We start from the raw sequence: 14,148 nt of genomic DNA, 5'->3' as shown, positions 1-14,148 counted from the left end.
TATGATCGAAAATATTATGCAAACCAGTGGTTATGTTGAGTTTAAAAAGTTAATCCGTAAACATGAATTCATGTATGAAGTAAAAGGAGGCTAGTATTGTGGTAAAAATGAAAATAAACAACCCAATTTGCTGGTAAAATTAACCCAACATGAGTTCTGTCCTATATTTACCCAGCCCTTAACCCAGTGTTTTTTAGAGTGTGACATTGGTCATTTTTAGCTAATGCATTAACAAATGAGACCTTATTGTAAAGTGTTTGCAATTCATTTTGATGCTTTATAAATTGTAGTAGCATTTCAATGAATGTCATGTGCAATTCAAGCCACAAGGTCACCTGTGAGATATGCATTACAAAACTGATATTAAAAGCAGAACAAATATCATTCAAATCAGTCTATTTTATCAATGTTATGCATTGCATGAGTGTTAAAGTTATAACAGGTTACAGTATCACCGGTTTAATTATTTCTAATAAATAACGCGTGTGGATCTCAAACGAATCCAAATATGGTCTTTAAAAAGCGTGCCATGATGTAATGCTGCCAAACATTCACATTATGGAGGTTTTGTGGGGCAAAAGGGCAAAATGAGGCTGATCTAACCCGCCCATGACAACCATCACCAACCCACACACAACAGCGGCGGCAGCAGCTCACAATCACATTCACATTCACATTCACTCACTCAACATGAAAACAAACACTTAAAACACTTTAAATGCTTTAAAAACTGATGAAACTCACCGAGATGACGTCACCGCGGCAGAAGATCGACTGAACTGGTTTAATTCATAAATCTGTCATGAGGAGACTTTAACAGGTGAGTTTATCAACACTGACTGACGTGTTTCATCAACAGTTGTAAAGTTTGTCGATCTCGTTTTGCTGAAAAGTTAAATGAGATCGATAAAGTTCAAATTATTTTGCGCGCGAAGAGTGACGGTTGAAGATGCCCTCAGGCGCGATTACGGTTTGTCATGTGTGTTTATTTTAATTAATCGTAATAAATATAATAACATTTGCGAATCGAACAGCAAATATTTAATACTGTAGGCCTACTGATAATATGAAAAATATTAATCTGATTTTTTACAATTATTTTTTATGTTGTTTAGTTAATCCTGAGCGTCAAAACATCAACTAGTAGCCCTACTATTTATATAATAGTCACTTGTAAGTTAACTTTGCTGTAGTTTTTCCCTTACAAACAAGTACAGTTATGGTAATACCATGGTACATTTAGATACGCTTTGACCTTCTGAGGTAAAAAAAACAAAAAAAACAACAACTATTCCTTCGTAAATAAAACAGATTACTGAAGTAAATACTATCTCAGTTTTTCTACTTGTGTACTTGTTGTCTTTCCTTTGTAATTGATTGTGACATTTACAGCCATTTCTGAGTGAAAATTGTTCTATACCAACATTTTTTTTCTGTGTACCTGATCTGACATTTAAAGGGTTAGTTCACCCAAAAATGAAAATTCTGTCATTAATTACTCACCCTCATGTCGTTCCACACCCGTAAGACCTTCGTTCATCTTCAGAACACAAATTAAGATATTTTTGATGAAATCCGATGGCTCAGTGAGGCCTGCATAGCCAGCAATGACATTTCCTCTTTCAAGATCCATTAATGTACTAAAAACATATTTAAATCAGTTCATGTGAGTACAGTGGTTCAATATTAATATTATAAAGCCACGAGAATATTTTTGGTACGCCAAAAAAACAAAATAACGACTTATATAGTGATGGCCGATTTCAAAACACTGCTTCAAGAAGCTTCAGAGTGTTATGAATCTTTTGTGTCGAATCATGATTCGGATCGCATGTCAAACCGCCAAACTGCTGAAATCACGTGACTTTGGCGCTCCGAACCGCTGATTCGACACAAAAGATTCATAACGCTCTGAAGCTTCCTGAAGCAGTGTTTTGAAATCGGCCATCACTATATAAGTCTTTATTTTGCTTTTTTTGGCGCACCAAAAATATTCTCGTGGCTTTATAATATTAATATTGAACCACTGTACTCACATGAACTGATTTAAATATGTTTTTTAGTTAGGAGAGAGGAAATGTCATTGTTGGCTATGCAGGCCTCACTGAGCCATCAGATTTCATCAAAAATATCTTAATTTGTGTTTTAGATTTAGGCCACATTTTCAGGTAACCTGACCAAAAGTTTGAAATCTGACTAGGCTTTGTGTTCATCAGGTGACTGAGATATAAACCAGAAGGCCGAAGATGATGTTTTGCGTTGACCCAACGGAGCAGTGACGGACATGAACGGGAAAGGCTGTAATCTGATGGTTTCTCCCTCCAGTATGGCTCAGGTACCTCAGTTGAGGATCCACACGGGTCACTCCTCTTCCCCATCACTCCATCCCGACACCACTTCTGGAAGCTCTGCCCTTCTTCCCGCACTGAGTCTCCGCCGCCAGGTGCTGACTAATGGGAAGTTGGGCTTTCCGCAGTCATCACGACATCAAGCTCCGTCGCTTTCACTCCCAACATCCTCTTCCAAACAATCTGTTCGACCCAGCTGCACGGACAATGGGACAAAAGGTAATAAAACAAGAATAAACATCTCAGGTTTAAATGTCCTGCTGTGTTCATTGGCTTGAAAGTTTGGAAAATGGTTTACTTTTTATCACAGAGTTCAGACTTTTTTCTCATAATTGCGAGTTTATTTATCTTAATTGCAAGATACAAACTCATAATTGAAAGTTTAGACCTCTCTTTTTTCCTAATTTACCACAAAAAATAAAGGTGAATTTTTTCATCTCACTCTCAATTGAGAGTTTACATCTTTTTTTCTCTGAATTTTGAGTTTACGTTTTTCGATTGTTTCCGCAACAGAATAAAAAAGGTAATTGTGACTTTTTACCTCACATTTCAGATTTTTTCCCCCTCATATTTCAACTCTCTACGCACCTCCATTGGCTAGTAAATGTTTTATTTACATGGAATGCAAGAACAATGCAAATAAAAAAAATATACATAAATATAATATAAAATATACATTTCAAACACCATTGAAGTCAAGTAAACAGTCTGTAATAAAATAAGAACAAATAATCAAACTACAAGCAATAGCACAAATAAACACAATAGAACAAAGATGTAAATTCAATAAACAGTGCTTTTCAAGTAGTTACTGTAGATACAGATTAGGAACAGAAAATTAATATGTAATCAAATATAAAATAACACTGCATAGTCTTCACTTTATAAAGGAATATTAGGCTGTTGTCACTTTAAGAGCGAATGCACTGATCCAATATACTGATACATCTAACTCAATTCACTAGACGTTGGCTAATTAAAGACATTTTTTAGTCGCCTCGTGAAATTCGGTCACATGCAAGTGATTTTTCGCATTGTAAAGGGTTGTATTTGCAAGTTGCAATTGCAAGTTACAACTTACAACTTGTAATTCAGTTTTTTTGTTTGTTTGTTTGCTTGTTTTGTTTTCCGCCATGGAATAATAAAAAAAAAAAAAGAAGGTAATTGCGACTTTTTTTTTTTCTTGCATTTGCGAGTTTATATCTCACAATTCAGACTTTTTTCTCAGAATTGTGGGAAAAAGTCAGAATTACCTTATTTTTGTCCCACAATTTGCCTTCTATTTTTTTATTCTGTGGCAGAAATAAGCTTTGCACATGAAAGTGCAGCCGATGTTCATAATTTAAAAGGGACCCGTCAACTGTGTGGAGGAAATAGGCCGTATCTCCATTCCTGAGCTCCATACTGCTGCTCAGCCCAGTGAGCCACAACACCAGACATGATGCTCTGAATTAGATAAGGGACAATCGAACATCCCCACTCACATTTAAATAGCACTTCCAGCCTTGATTTCTCTCACACTGTAAGACAGAACAAAGCAAAGACTGGCATTTTCATCATAAGTGGACTTGAATCGCACTTAATCAGTCCTATGTATATAATACAGTTTAAATAAGTCAACATGAAATCAAAACAAACCCATTTACTTTTTAATTCACACTTCTGGTGTGCTCTGGAGCACATTTTCATGTTGACTTGAAGTCGAGTCACGTTTATTTCTCATTTATGTCATCAGATCAGTTCAGTTCAATGTTGATTCAGTTCAGTTCAATAACTGTGTAAAGTTCATCACTGATGAAAATAATTCATTTTCAGCTGTGAAGCAGTTCTACAGAAGACAGTAGTGTTGTTTTAGTTCAGTCAGTTGATGTGTGATGTGATAATCATAAACCTGCCTTGTTTTATTGAAAGATCACAAGTGAACCATCTCATTCTCCCCAAAAAACACTGATTTACATACTGGTTTTTATTCAATGTATTGAATGAAATCAACATTTAAGTTCAATATTGTCCAGCAACTTTGACCCAAACCCTCGCTCCCATATTTTTGATGATTAACCAAGCCGAAAGCTTGTACCTAAATGAGCCAAGGAACCAAAGCAGAGAGAGAAACTCGTTAGTACTTAACAGAGCAGAAACTGGTTTGTTATAGGAATTCCATGACTATTCACGTGTTTCTGTTTGATAGAGAATGAAAATATCATGCTTGAGGGCAAAAGCTCTAGTAGTTCACCCCAAAAAAAAAGAAAAGAAAAATATTAATAGTTGAGTTTTCTTTACAAAACTAATACTAAGTTTTTAATTTTCATTGATAGCTGGAAATTATGAATGGATTTGTGATTTTTAACCAAAATGAAGTCATTACCACCATCAGCCTGCTATATAATTATTTTGGCAACATTTAAAGTCATCATGAAATCAAATTGGACAATTCTTATTTTTTATGGAATGTTGCAGTATTTATTATAAATGATTTATCTGTGCACAACCTGCCACTTACATTAGATCCACCAATAGGAAACCACAAACATTCAGTCAATTCCCAACAGACAAAATCAAGCCCGCCCTACATTTGTTCTTGTTTGAGAATCATTTCACTCTGATATACGTTATAATAGGGAAGAAAAGTCTAGCACAACATCCATTTCATTGAACAATTTGCAATAGAACTTAATATTTAATAGTATAAATTTGTAAAGCATGAAAAGACAGCAGAGGCCATCATTATTATTGAGCATGACTCTTGTGCAAACAATCTTGAAATTTCTGTATTCTTTATGTGTAATTTGCAAACATAAGATGTTCTGGTGAAGTTACTTCTAATCTACACCAGGAAAACTATAAACCAGTTCCAGTTAAAAACCTCAAAGGTGGAATAAGCAGTAACAAGGAAATATTCTCAGAATTTTAGATAACGTTCTGGCAAGTTTATGAACAGACGTTCTTCCAGTAACATTAATAGAATGTTTGTTCAACGTTAGCTGGTCTTTAATAATGTTTTCTAAACATTAGGCACAAAAACATTTTTATATATCATTCATACAGCATTTTTACCTGAAATGTTGAAGTTAGATGTTCGTATAACGTTTTGTTAAATGTTCAGAGAACATTAAAAAATAACGTTCTCATAATGTTTGAAGAATAGAATGTTGCAAAACCAAGAAAAAACATTCAAAAAACTGGACATTTTAACTGAGAACATTCAGAAATAATATTTAAGAGAACATGTTTTTGTTAGCTGTGGAGTAATCAGGATACGCGTCCGAACAGACCAATTATTGTCCTTTAAGCTGTACAAGGAAGGAAAATAAGTATATCTCTAGGGCAGAACAGCCTCTGATCTACTGAAAAAGCAGAGCTTGATTATTAGTTCTCTGCTGGAGTCTTTTAGTGCCAGTTTTTCCTGCTCTTTAATGGCAAGATTCAGACGGTCTGAACATTAGTATTACGTGACCATGCTGCAGGAGCTCAAAGTTTTGTGCAACTCTTACAGTAGTTTTTATATAATGCAAGTGTGAATTATCTTCATTCAGTCAGGGGTCATAAATGTCTGATGAAACGTGACTCTTTCTCAGGTTATTTGTCGTTGGGGATGAACAGAAACGTTTTTGGGCCGTACGGCAGTTCGAACCTGCAGGTGACGAGCAACGCCATGCTGGTCCACAGTCTCGGTCCGGTTTCTCCATCCATCCCACAAACTTCAGCCCAAAACGCTCCACCTCATTCACTCGCTGTTCCCTTCACTGATGCCAGGTAAATATCATTAAAGAGAATACTTCATCTGTTCATCAAACTTGAGTTTATTTATTCCATAACATGGTAAAGAAAGGCTAAAAATGACAATAAAAGTACCATTTAAGTGCTTCATATGATTTTTGCACTATATTCCAAATAGATCAATATACAAGTCATTATTTTCCCCTCCACCAAATCTCTGAAATCTCATTTATACTTCTTGATATTCACACATCATCATTTACTCACATTCATGTTGTTCCATGAAATCGACAACATTGATGCAAAATGCCTTTGACTGTCATCAACATCAAACCACAAATGTTCAGTGGAAGATTTTTAACAAATAACCTAAATTTCAGTCTGTAAGCAATCATCATAGCGTTTCAAATTGTCATATTGCGATAGTTGTAAATCACTTAATCACAGACACTTAAATGTGAAGTTTACCTTTTTCCATATAACAAAAATAAATTTGAACATTTAAATGCAATTAAACAATACACAAAAATAAAGTAAACAAATGTTGCAAATAGATTAAAGTGCAAAAAACTATTAAGAACAATAAATAGAATCAGCATATATATATATATATATATATATATATATATATATATATATATATATATATATATATATATATATATATATAAATCAGGGTTATTATTGTTAACTAAAACTATTAAAAACTTTAATTAAAATAAAAGATAAAACATTAAATAAACTATAAATATTACTTGAAAACATTTAACTAAATGAAAATTAGAAATTACTTATCTGGTTTGTTTTAGTCCTGATTAAAATGCAAAAATGTTTAAGATGTAAACAAATTTTTGAAAAATAAAAAAAATACAAAATAATATATATAAAATTATATATATTATATATTTAATATATATTATATATATATATATTAAACATATAAAATTATATATATACACTAATATATATATATATATATATATATATATATATATAATTTTAAACCAAATAAAAATTAAATCTTGCCTTGGCAAAAAAATGAAATAAGTTTACGTTGAAGCACTAAAATGATTAACTGAACCCAAATAAAAACTAAATATCAATATTTAAATATATTAAACCTAAATAGCAATACAGCATTAAAAAAAAAAACTAATAAAATAACAAAAGCACTAAAAATTAAACTAAAATTGACATCAAAACTTAAAATATAAAAATAAAAGCTAATTCAAAAATAAAATGACATATATATATATATATATATATTATATATTATATATGTATGTATACACAGAGATGACATTAGAGAGTAAATAACAACAGAATTGTAATTTTCACCTGCTTTCACCCAGGTGTTTGCTGTCCAGAGAATCTTTAGCCTCGACCACCCTCAGCATTGCCGAGACGCAGTCGATTCGCAGCAGTAAGTTGGACTGGCCGTACGGATACCGAGTTCTGCCTCCTCTGGGGCTTCAGCAGGCGTCAGAAGCAGCTGATCTGAATCTGGTTCCTTGCACCTCCATGTCTGAATCCGTATCCAACCCCACATCTCTTCCTCATTATCTCTTCAAGGAGGACGGCAGCAGTCCGCGGCTCTCGGCCCGCTCCAAAAAGAGAGCGCTGTCCTTATCTCCTCTCTCAGACGGCATCGGCCTCGACCTCAACTCCATCATCCGAACCTCGCCCACGTCGCTGGTGGCGTATATAATCGGTTCTCGAAACTCTCCGACTCCTTCACCTCTGCAGTCGGACGTTTGCGGACACCTGCTGGGCATCAGAGGCAGCTGCATCCCTCATCCTAATCCTGGAAAACACGTTAGCACAAACAAGAGCGTGTGCGTCCAGACTGACACAGAGAGTTTCCGCATGCAGCATTTGGAGGCAACGCCGCTAGAAGATCAATTCACCAATCTAGTGGTGAAGCACCAACAGGAGATCCAGAACAAAAACACCTCTAACAGCCTGTCGCCTTCAATACAGCTTCAGTTTTCCGCCATAATCAGGACGCCCAGCCCGCCCAGAGGTCCTCCGCCGCCTTATAACGCCCATCAGCATCTGCGATGCTCTCACAGTCAGAACCCAATGGTCCTTCCCTCAACTCTCTGCCCAATGCTGGAGGAAGATGAAGAGGAAGATGCGAGCGGAGGACACTGCTGCCGCTGGCTGGACTGCGGTGCAGTTTACGGCCACCGAGAGGAGCTGGTCAAGCACATCGAGAAGGTCCACGTTGACCAGCGCAAGGGTGAGGACTTCACCTGTTTCTGGGCCGGATGTCCACGCAAACACAAGCCTTTCAACGCCCGCTACAAACTCCTCATCCACATGAGGGTCCACTCAGGGGAGAAACCCAACAAATGCTCGGTGAGTCTTCCTGAATACATCATGACTGAAAATGTGACACTGATTTCATACGATTTTTAACTTTAGTTAGTGTTGCTGTTTGATCATAAACAACATCTGCAAAGTTACAACGCTCAAAGTTCAATGCAAAGATAAATATTTTCTTTTAAAGAATTCGTTGTTTAAGGACTGTTAGGAACTACAATGAGTTTCTTCCCGTTAGTGACATCACTAACCCTAAATTTACATAAACCCCGCCCCCAAGAACACACAACAAAGGGGGCGGGGCCATGTTGGGCTGCTTTAGAGAAGAGGAAGAGTTGTTGTAGTAGAGTGTTGTTCATGCCGTCATTTTACACCAAACGAGGATCAATTCAACACAAAAGATGAACATGACGGCACATGCTAGTGGATGAGTTGAATCAACTCCACAGCAACTACATCAATTTATCCACTAACCATTCAGAAACGTCTAAAAGTTGTAACTTCTTCCTGAGTCTCTCCATCAGTGTCGACTCCGGTTTGAACAATGTAAGGCTGAACACTTTCCTCATTTTGGCTGCGTGAGATTCTCCAGCTTTGTTGTTGTTGAGCTGTTAAAGCTCCGCCCTCTTCTGGAAAGCGGAGCTCATTTGCATTTAAAGGGACACACACTTTTTGCTCACAACTAAATAGGGGCAAATTTGACAAGCTATAATAAATGATCTTATAATAAATGATGGGGGATTTTGAGCTGAAACTTCACACACACATTCTGGAGACACCAGAGACTTATATTACATCTTGTGAAAGGGGCTCTTTGAGTCACTTAAATTTTAGACGCAACATTGACTGTTTTTGTTCTGTTTCAGCAGCGAAAATAATTCCAAACAAAGATCGCAGCAAAACCACAAGAACACGTTTTTAATAAAATTGATGGTTATTTCTCATGGAGGTGTAAAATGCTACAGTTGCTTTTTCTACTTTGCAATCTAATGGTTAATTTTCTTAAATATGACGTATGCGGCCGACAAACGCAGCCTCTGAAATGAGACGCATCTATAAACAACCGCCTCATTCTTGAATGAATCATCTATTTGAACAAATCGTTTGAATGAATGACTCAATGACTCACTCATTAAGACGGTCACCTGCCGCCACCTACTGGTGGTTTAGTTTCATGTTTAAAAGTTTCTTATTTGTACTTTTTTTTTTTAAATATTTAAAACAATCTCATAACATTATTTAATGCAGTTGTATTTTTTCAGTGTAAATGATTTATTTTGATTTGTAACATCCCTACAGTGTCTTCATATATTAATTAAATTTATTGGTGGATTTTAAAAATTAAAAAAGAAAGATGAAGCCTACATTTAATAATATTAGGGAAAAATATCACAAATATGCAGATTTAAATATGTCAAAGCTTATAGAACACTAATGAGAATATTGGTTTAGAATAAATTATATTTACACCACAAACAAACAAAAAAGACAAGCAACTTTTTACTCGGATAAGTGAATGACTTAATTTAGGGACAAGCACACACACACACACAACAACGTTCAAACATGTTCAAATAAAAGGCTTCTTCAGGTCGGTATGTTTCTAAAATTTAACTTTTAATATCATTAAAGAACCATTAAGGAACTTTAGAGTAATTTAGAGATGTGCACTAAATGCCCGTGTTTTAGAGCTCTGCATGAACATGCGGGAGGATCTGATCATTGGGTAACGACACCCCCCAGTGGTTGCCATGGTGAAGCCGCAGCCTCCATTTTTTGCAAAACTACTAGCTTCAGGGAGTCACTTGTTTTTGAAGCTGCATCAGTAGCATTTCTTGTGTAGGAGAAACTCTTTTGAAGGTTTAAAATAGTTTTGTTGTGAGATCTATTGAGAAACTCCTAATACTCACTGTAATCACCATTAAAAAAAATCCCTGATGATATAATCAGCATAGTTGTGTGCTGTTGTGGAGAGGCTGCATTACGCTTCGTCTGTGAGTTTTTTCTCCTCTCTTTTAACTCCAGCCATCAGCTAATTAGTGATTATCCTTGATAATTGACATGGGAGTTTGTGCAATTATGCAGTTTTTAAAAAGAGACAAAAGACTCACATTAAGCTTTGGCAGAGACACGACTGCCTCCTGCCATACACTTCAATCAAACGGACAGTGTGTTGGACGCAGTCAGAGGCGTGAGACACGGTGCATTTAGTGCTTTTATAAACCAGGATTCCTGGAAAAAAAATATATATATGTGAGTGGTATTTGGCCGCAAAAAAAAAAAATCAACATCGTAAAATTGAAAACGTAAAGGGACATTTCTGTCTTGTGTTGACTGACTTTCTTCTGTGGAAGACAAAAGGAGACGTTTAGCAGAATTTTTGGGATTGACAGCGTCAGTCAGCGTCAGCGTCAGTCATCCCATTTCATTGGATTTTAACCTGTTAACTGCCATCATTGAGCATCAAAACTTAAAGTTCATGAATGCTTTGGAGTGAAAGAACTTCAAAAAATGAAAGTATAAAGCAAATGTATTGAAATAAACACTTTTATTGTAGACAAAACCGATTTTTTTCAAAGTAATTTGGCCTCTGAAATTGCTTGAACCAAGTTGTGCTCCAAATTTGAAGTTGATATCACAAAAATAAAGTACCTACCTACCTTTTAAAGCGTGTATCTATTAGGGCTGGGCGATACAGCTAAAAATTTATCACAATATAATGTTTCATGTGTAAAGAAACTAAGAACTGCACAATTCTGGATAAATTGAGAAACTTGTGTCAAACTAAGATCATGATTCTGAATGACAACTAAATTAACAATTTATTACTAGAGGTTCCGACAAAATATTAATTGCTGTTGTCTTTTAAAATTTTGGATTTATTTGAATTTTTAAAAATCTGTTTGGATGTATGTGTTACGGTATGCTGGTAGAGAGATGAGGCAGATGCGGATTTCCACAATCAAAGACAATACTTTAATGCATACAGGCAAGGAGACACCAAACATACGCATTAACACAACAGAACGGACAAGGAGTGCAGGGAGTGAGTGCATTATATAGGGAGTGCAGATGATAGAGTCCAGGTGCAGGTGATCCGTGATAATGAGGAGATGACGAGGGAAGTGAGTGCAGGTGTGGAGAACAGGAGGATCTTGGGAAATGGAGTCCAGGGGAAAAAGGGATCCGTGACAGTACCTCCCCCTCTCGGTAGGCGCGTCCTCGCGCCGTAGATGTAACAACCGGGAGGGGGGTGGGCACCCTGGAGACCTCAAGCCGGAGCAGGGGGAAGAGCAGACTGGAGTGGAGGTCTCCAGGGCGGGCTCAAACGCCATGGCGGGTCAGGGGCCGAAGCCAGCCATGGCGGGTCAGGGGCCGAAGCCAGCCATGGCGGGTCAGGGGCCGAAGCCAGCCATGGCGGGTCAGGGGCCGAAGCCAGCCATGGCGGGTCAGGGGCCGAAGCCAGCCATGGCGGGTCAGGGGCCGAAGCCAGCCATGGCGGGTCAGGGGCCGAAGCCAGCCATGGCGGGTCAGGGGCCGAAGCCAGCCATGGCGGGTCAGGGGCCGAAGCCAGCCATGGCGGGTCAGGGGCCGAAGCCAGCCATGGCGGGTCAGGGGCCGAAGCCAGCCATGGCGGGTCAGGGGCCGAAGCCTTCGCGCCGATGAGCCCTGGCGGCGCTGAAGGACCGGCAGGAGATGGCGGAACCAGCGGCTCTGCCGACCGAAGCGCAGCCGGGGCTCCAGAAGGCCGCAGTTGAATAAGGACGACAGACAACACAGTGAACACCAGGGGGAGTGAGGAAGCCAACTGGAAACGAGGGACGGAACGGAGACGGAGGAGTGTAGTCCAGAGGGGAAGGCAGGCTGACGAGGGACCAAGGTGTGAGCGGAGGCAGGATGGAGACTTGTGAGGCTGGAGGACTGATGGGCCATGGTGGAGATGAGGGAGGTTGGAGCCAGGGTGTAGGTAATCGCCCAGAGGTCCGAGGTGGAGATCTGGGCGAGGGGGCTTGAGGTGGAGGTTCAGTGATGTAGACACACATGGGAGGAGGCGGGAGAGGGAGGCAGGGAGGGTAAACAGTTCTTGAATTCGAGACTTTTAGAGCAAAGTTCATCATAATAAAGGGCTTGGCGGCGGCGGCGGCTGGAGCTGAGGGCTCGGCGGCGGCGGCTGGAGCTGAGGGCTCGTAGGCGGCGGCTGGAGCTGAGGGCCAGTCCATCCCCTCAAACACAATCAGAATGCCGGTTGGAACGGGAGTGGGCTCACTGGTGGGCACTGGAGAGAGCTCAGCAGCAGGCTTGGAGAGGGTTGGAGCGGGCTCTGGAGACACTGGAGCGGGCTCTGGAGACACTGGAGCGGGCTCTGGAGACACTGGAGCGGGCTCTGGAGACACTGGAGCGGGCTCTGGAGACACTGGAGCGGGCTCTGGAGACACTGGAGCGGGCTCTGGAGACACTGGAGCGGGCTCTGGAGACACTGGAGCGGGCTCTGGAGACACTGGAGCGGGCTCTGGAGACACTGGAGCGGGCTCTGGAGACACTGGAGCGGGCTCTGGAGACACTGGAGCGGGCTCTGGAGACACTGGAGCGGCTTGCTTCCTCCTCCTCCGCTTTCGGGACCCAGTGGAGGATTGTGGGTTCAGTGTGGGGCAGAAAGGAAGTTCGCTGGAGGGGTATGAGGAGGAGGACGGAGCTTGGCAGACTGGCCAGGCTGCCCGTGTTTTTGGAAGGACTGGACGAGAGGAACACTTAACCTCCTGAACCTCTTGGATAAAGAATTGGGATTTAAATACAAAACTAAATTTATAGCATCAGCTAAGGAAACATAATCATTAGGTTCAGAAAAGCGGATGGTGTCCTCGTCCAGTCCATCCAAAAACAGGGCGATCAAATGAGCATCTGACCAATCTGTCAAATAAGCCAACTCAACAAGCTCCTCCACATACCTCTCCAGCGAACGACCCACCAGAAGAAGCACAATGAGGCGTTCGCCAGCAGTCCAAGGAGAGAGAGGCATTGGAGAAGTTGGAGCCCGGTAGCTGGGGAAAGTTTCCATCTTGTTTTGTGGAAAATCCGGTCGGTTTAAAGGTCCGTTCTTCTGTTACGGTATGCTGGTAGAGAGATGAGGCAGATGCGGATTTCCACAATCAAAGACAATACTTTAATGAATACAGGCAAGGAGACACCAAACATACGCATTAACACAACAGAGAACGGACAAGGAGTGCAGGGAGTGAGTGCATTATATAGGGAGTGCAGATGATAGAGTCCAGGTGCAGGTGATCCGTGATGATGAGGAGATGACGAGGGAAGTGAGTGCAGGTGTGGAGAACAGGAGGATCTTGGGAAATGGAGTCCAGGGGAACAAGGGATCCGTGACAGTATGATATAAAAACTCTTGTTTAATTACTGGATGAATCAGTGTGTTTGAAAGAATCAGTTGAATGAAGATTCAACGTCAAATAAATTTTTTAACACTCACTTTGTCGCCACCTGGTGGTGAAACAATGTAATCGATAAATGCATCGTTTTCAGCGCCAAGTTTCTTTCAGAAGCCAATTTGCTCAATTTTGATCGATAACATAAACATTAGTGTTTATATTAGTGTTTATATCTGAACTATAAACGTTTATCTCAGTATTTCTGTGATAATTTGAATATTTGTAACACAGAAATAAAGATACTGTGTGGTTGAAAACAGCTGTTTATACTGACATGACAACTGTAGATCAATTGTAAGACGTAAGGAAACCATGAA

The 14,148-nt window shown here is 39.5% G+C and overlaps 1 protein-coding gene across 2 annotated transcripts in view; it reads left to right on the top strand.

The window, feature by feature from the left end:
* The first annotated feature begins 608 nt into the window (after positions 1-608).
* The window catches only part of glis3 (GLIS family zinc finger 3), a 37,904-nt gene continuing 24,364 nt past the window's right edge, over positions 609-14,148 (top strand). For both annotated transcript variants that reach the window (XM_067398929.1, XM_067398928.1), the window contains exons 1-4: positions 609-820; positions 2,217-2,567; positions 5,924-6,101; positions 7,418-8,426. In XM_067398929.1, coding sequence (XP_067255030.1) covers positions 2,285-2,567; positions 5,924-6,101; positions 7,418-8,426 — 1,470 coding nt within the window. In that variant the 5' untranslated portion in view covers positions 609-820; positions 2,217-2,284. The remainder of the gene's footprint in view (positions 821-2,216; positions 2,568-5,923; positions 6,102-7,417; positions 8,427-14,148) is intronic.

Source organism: Chanodichthys erythropterus, chromosome 10, assembly GCF_024489055.1.
Source record: "Chanodichthys erythropterus isolate Z2021 chromosome 10, ASM2448905v1, whole genome shotgun sequence".
In the NCBI taxonomy this organism is placed as follows: Eukaryota; Metazoa; Chordata; class Actinopteri; order Cypriniformes; family Xenocyprididae; genus Chanodichthys; species Chanodichthys erythropterus.
This window is presented reverse-complemented; position numbering and strand designations above follow the sequence as displayed.